Raw genomic sequence first — 5,548 nt, 5'->3', positions numbered from 1 at the left:
CAGTCAGTAAAAAAGACAAAAAAAAAAAAAAAAAGAAAAAGATCAGTAACATTAGGAAAATAAGGTTGAGAAGATCTCCCAGCAAGCGGAACAACAACAAGCAAACTAACAAATAAACAGCAAAACATGTAAAAGATGTGGACAACAGAAGGGCAGAGAAAATTCAAAGATCAATTCCAGAAATGGGCGTCTAAGCAAGGGGAGCTGTAGAAAGGAGAGAATATAGTAGGAAGAAAACTATCAAAGAAATAAAACAGAAAGACTTTCCAGAACCAACGAATATGTGTCTCTGCAGGTCCACCAGTGTCACTGCAGGTCACCGCTGTTTCAGGCACTAGGGTTTTAGTATCTGAAAATGCTTCCAGAAGTGGGGGGAAAATAGGTATATAAAGAGATTAGGAATAAGAATGACACCACACCTCTTAATAGTGACATCAGAAGCCAAAATATATATATATTTTTTTTCTCTTTTTTTCGTGACCGGCAACGGATCGCAACCCTCAGTGTCGCGCCCGTACCGGACCGGGACCGGCAACGGGATCGCAACCCTCGGTGTTGCACCTGCCCCTCGCTCAGCCAGTGAGCGGGAACCGGTCTGCATGTGGGATCCAAACCCTCGGCGGGAGCGCCACCACACTTCCCAAGCAGCACACTGTAGCAGTGCGCCACCGGGCCAGCCCCAGAAGCCACAATATAATGGTGAGATCCGTTCAAGCTTCTGGAGGAAATTTTTTTTTTTTTGTCTTTTTGAGACCGGCCGCACCACGCTCAGCCAGTGAGCGCTGTGAGTGCACCGGTCATCCCTATATAGGATCCGAATCTGCAGCGGGAGCGCTGCTGTGCTCCCAGTGCCGCACTCTCCCGAGTGCGCCACAGGCTCGGCCCAGGAAAATTATTTTTAATATAGAATTCTATATTCAGCCAAACCATCAATCAAACGAGGGGACAGAGTGAGGCATTTTCAGACATGCAAATTCTCAAGAGAATTTTTTCTCCTGTGCAATTTTACCAGGAAGCTAAACAAACAAGGCGGGGAAGCAGGAAATGAAGAGACACAGGGTCAAGGGAACAGGGGACCCAACACAGGAGAGACACAGGGGCTTACAGTCAAGTAAGGAGACAGGAGACAGGCTTCCAGGAAAAAAAAAGAACTGACAGGTGTGAGCACACTGAAAATTATGAGACCAATGGATTTATAAGAAAATTAAGGGACGAGGACAAGAATCCAAGAGAAAAAAATTATACAAAAGAAGAAACAGCATTACCCTGTTTCTCCGGCTGGTTAGCTCAGTTGGTTAGAGCATGGAGCTGATAACACCAAGGTCCAGGGTTCAATCCCTGTACCAGCCAGCTGCCAAAAAAAAGTTATTACCCTGCTTGGATGACTGGTGAACAATATTTGCATGATAATAATTATATACAACAGAGCATATGCATTGAACAAAAAGATAGAGAGGGTAAAATAATGCTCAGGAGAGTATATAAGAGCCAAATCTTCATCCACCATGACAGGCAGTAAACAGATAAGGTCTAAAAACGATTAATCAAGAGGTAGCAGTTTAAACAAATTACTCGGAAATGTAGGAAATGGTGGGGTGGTCTGCAGGGGAAGGCAGGGGCGAGACTGGTGTGTTTTGTTTTACGTTTTTAGCACTATTTGGCCTTTTTGACTATCTGCATGTATTTCTTAGATTAAGGAAAATAGTTATTAAAACATAAAGAAATACACACCGAGAAGCTCGTCCACTCGTTGCTTCCTCTGGTTCCACAGTTTTCCTGCATCCTGAGAATCCACCCACTTCACTCCCAGCCTCAGGCACCCACATATACGACCACGGGCACACTCACACCCACAGTCACACACACCCATCACAGACACTCGCGGACGGCCCACATTGACAGACTCACAGGCACACGTACGTGATACACAAAACCCCTCAGACACACGTGCAAACACACCCTCACCGACACACACACATTCCCAGAAACCCATGGTTCTAGACCCACCCACAGACACACACAGGCCTCCTTTAGCTTCCCAGAAAGCCTGTAGGGATGGCATTTCCTCCCACCTGCACCCCCTCCTCCCTGCACCCCTCCTCCCAGAACTGCCCCAGGCAGAGGAGGGTCTCTTCTGGAGTTGCATACTAATTGCTTTCTCTACTCAGCCGGCTGCAGAGTACTGGCCCTTAGGCTGAGCAGCCTGTGCCTCTGCAGCCATTAAAACTCTGCCCCCCCCCGCCCCCCCAATCTGTAGATGGAGCAGAAATGGGGTGGGGAAGGGTCCTGAGCTGGCAGTTGGAATGTGAACAATAAGGCCACCTTCAGCTTTTAGTCAAGGCCCTAGACTGGAAGAGTCCTGTGTCAGGAATGCTGTGACCAGGCTGCGCATCCTTGAGCAAACCACTTCATCTCTCTGGGTCCAGGAGAAGGTAGGCAGCCTACGAAGCTCCAAGATGCTATGATGTTACGACCTAGTCTGGGCCCTGCTTCCACCCCCTCCCCTGGGATCCTTCTCCCCACTCTGATCTTCAAGGCCAACCCCAAAGGATATGTGATTTGCATATCTGACAAGTACACATGGGGTACCTAGTGGGACCCCCCGCATCCACTCTTCCCTTCCCCTCCACCTTCCTCCAGCACTCACCACCACTCTGGTCCTGTTATCTGTCAGCGTGTCAATGGCCAGGGTGCCCCCACCCAGGTCCTGGCTCAGCTGGGTCCTGTCGGGCTCTGACACCTGCCCAAGGCTCTCTCGGGCTCTCCGGTTCCAGCCCTGTGAGGTCCCCTTGGCAGCCCAAATGGAGCCTTGGCCTGCATCGTGACCTGGGAAAAGGAGACAGAAAACTGAGTGCCGGCTGGCCAGAGTGAAAGTCCAGTGGGGGAACCAGCCCACTTATTCTGTGAGGCCCTAACACCATGCCATCACTGACTTTGGGGACACTTGCCTACCAGCACAGGAGATACCCAGCGTGTACTGAGAGCCATGCACCCTGCTCCATGCCAAGCACTTTGCACATCCAATGCTTTTAATCCTCACACCAGCCCTCCGCGGGAGGTATGATGCTCTCTATTTTGCAGACAGGAAACTTGCTCACGCACGTTAAGGAAGGTCACGCCAAGAGTTGGTTTCAAACTCACATTGATCTGCCTCCAAAGGAGTGATTATCCTCAACCTCAGCTGCATACTACAATCACCTGGGAGCTTTAAAGATCCCTGGTGTCTGGTTCCCACCCCAGAGATCCGATTTGATTTGTCTGTGGTGTGACCTGGGCTTCAGGTTTCTTAAAAGATCCCCAGGGGAGCTTTTGAGAATCCCTGGACTTAAAAGAACTCTGTAGACAAGGGTGGAACCACGGCTCCGGAACCTTCCAAGCCAGTTCCTTATTTCTCTGCCAGAAATGGCACATAATCCTATCTTCCAGGGCAGGGTGCTCAGGGGAGTGGAGGCCACACAGCAGAGTTCTTCTGGTTCAGGGATTCTCAACCTTGGTGCTACTGGCATTGTGGACTGACTGGGTAATTCTTTTTTTTATTCAATTTTTTTATTGTGGCAAAATACATGTAATATAAAATTTACCATCTTAACCATTTTTAAGTGTACAATTCAGTGCAATTAAATAAATTCATCATGTTGTATGACCATCCACCATCCATCTCTGTAACTCTTTTAATCTTGTAAAGCTGAAACTCCCTTTAAACAATAATGCCCCGTTATACCCTGTCCTCAACCCCTGACAGCCACCATTCTACTTGTCCCTATGATTTTGGCTACTCTAAGTATCTCATATAAGTGAAACCATACAGTATTTGTCTTTTTGTGGCTTTTGTGTGTGTGTGTGTGTGTGGCTTATTTCACTTAGCATAATGTCCTCAAGGTTCATCTGTGTCATAGCATGTGGCAGAATTCCCTTCCTTTTTAAGGCTGAACAATATTCCATCACATGTGCATATACCACATCTTGCTTATCCATTCATCTGTCAATGGACACTTGGGTTGCTTCCTCATTTTAGCCACTGTGGACAATGTTGCTATGAACATGGGTGTGCAAATGTCTCTTTGAATCCCTGCTTTCAATTCTTTTGGGTATATACCCAGAAGTGGATCATACGCTAATTCTATTTTTTATTTTTTGAGAAACAGCCATACTGTCTTCTATGTAAAATGGTTGTACCATTTCACACTACCACCATTTCACACTACCACCACCAGTGCACAAGGGCGTCAATCTCTCCACATCCTTGCCTACACTTGTCATTTTCTGGGTTTTTTTTCCTAGCTTTTCTAACAGGTGTGAGATGATATCTCATTGTGCCTTTAATTTGCATTTCCTTGATGTTTAGAGATGTTGAGCATTTTTTTTTCTTATGTCTATTGGCTGTTTGTATGTCTTCTTTTGAAAAATGTCTGTTCAGGTTTTTTGCCCATTTTTTAATTGGGTTATTTGTTTCTTTGTTATTGAGTGGCTTTAATTACTTATATATTTTTGCCATTAACCTCTTATCATATATAAAATTTGCAAAAATTTTCTCCCAAACAATAGGTTGTCTCTTCACTCTACATATTATTCCCTTTGATGTTTGGGAGCTTTTTAGTTTGATACAATCCCATTTATTTTTGCTTTCATTGCCTGTGCTTTGGGGGTCTTACTCAAAAAACAATTGCCTAAATCAACATCATGGAGCTTTTCCTCTATGTTTTCTTTTAGTAGTCTTATAGGTTCAGGTCTTCTATTTAAGTCTTTAATCCACTTTGATTTGACTTCTGAATGGCATAAGAAAGAGCCCAATTTTGTTTTTCTGCATGTGAATATCCAGTTTTCCCAACACTGTTTATTGAAGAAACTCTCTTTTCATCACTGTGGTGAGAGGGTAAATTAGTGCAGCCATTTTAAAAAATAAAATGAAGGTTTTTCAAAAATCTAAAAGTGCAATTACCATATGATCCAGCAATCCCACTCCTAGGTATATATCCAAAAGAACTGAGATCGGAATGTAAGAGAAATATCTGCACCGGTCTGTATGTGGGATCCGAACCCTCGGCGGGAGCGCCGCTGCACTTCCCAAGCGGTGCATTGTAGCAGTGCGCCACCGGGCCAGCCCTATTTTCTGGTTTTTTGATAGCAGCCATCCTAATGGGTATGAGGTGGTATCTTGTTCTGATTTGCATTTTCCTAATGATGAGCGATGTTGAGCATCTTTTCATGTGCTTATTGATCATTTGTATATCTTCTTTGGAGAAATATTGTTTATTTAAGTCTTTTGTCCCTTTTTGCGGGGGGGGGGGCAGTTGGCCGGCAGCAGGATCCAAACCTGTGAACTTGGTGTTATAAGGCTGTGCTCTAATGATGCCCTTTTTTTTTTTTTCCTTTTTGTCTTTTTTCATGTCCGGCAACGGATCGCAACCCTCAGTGTCGCGCCCGCACCGGACCGGGACCGGCAACGAGATCACAACCCTCAGTGTTGCACCCTCACCTCGCTCAGCCAGTGAGCGGGAACCGGTCTGTATGTTGGATCCGAACCCTCGGCGGGAGCGCCGCCACACTC

The 5,548-nt window shown here is 45.9% G+C and overlaps 1 protein-coding gene and 1 non-coding gene across 2 annotated transcripts in view; one reads left to right on the top strand and one right to left on the bottom strand.

Moving 5' to 3' along the window:
* The window catches only part of PLXDC1 (plexin domain containing 1), a gene marked incomplete at its 3' end in the record, with an annotated part of 53,355 nt that overhangs the window by 34,554 nt on the left and 13,253 nt on the right, over nucleotides 1-5,548 (bottom strand). The window contains exon 4 of the mRNA XM_008573605.1: nucleotides 2,648-2,826. Coding sequence (XP_008571827.1) covers nucleotides 2,648-2,826 — 179 coding nt within the window. The remainder of the gene's footprint in view (nucleotides 1-2,647; nucleotides 2,827-5,548) is intronic.
* On the top strand, nucleotides 1,277-1,350 carry TRNAI-GAU. Its single transcript has one exon. It is a non-coding gene; the product is annotated as a tRNA-Ile (tRNA).

The sequence above is a fragment of the Galeopterus variegatus genome, unplaced genomic scaffold (genome assembly GCF_000696425.1).
Source record: "Galeopterus variegatus unplaced genomic scaffold, G_variegatus-3.0.2 Scaffold938, whole genome shotgun sequence".
Lineage (NCBI taxonomy): Eukaryota > Metazoa > Chordata > Mammalia > Dermoptera > Cynocephalidae > Galeopterus > Galeopterus variegatus.
This window is presented reverse-complemented; position numbering and strand designations above follow the sequence as displayed.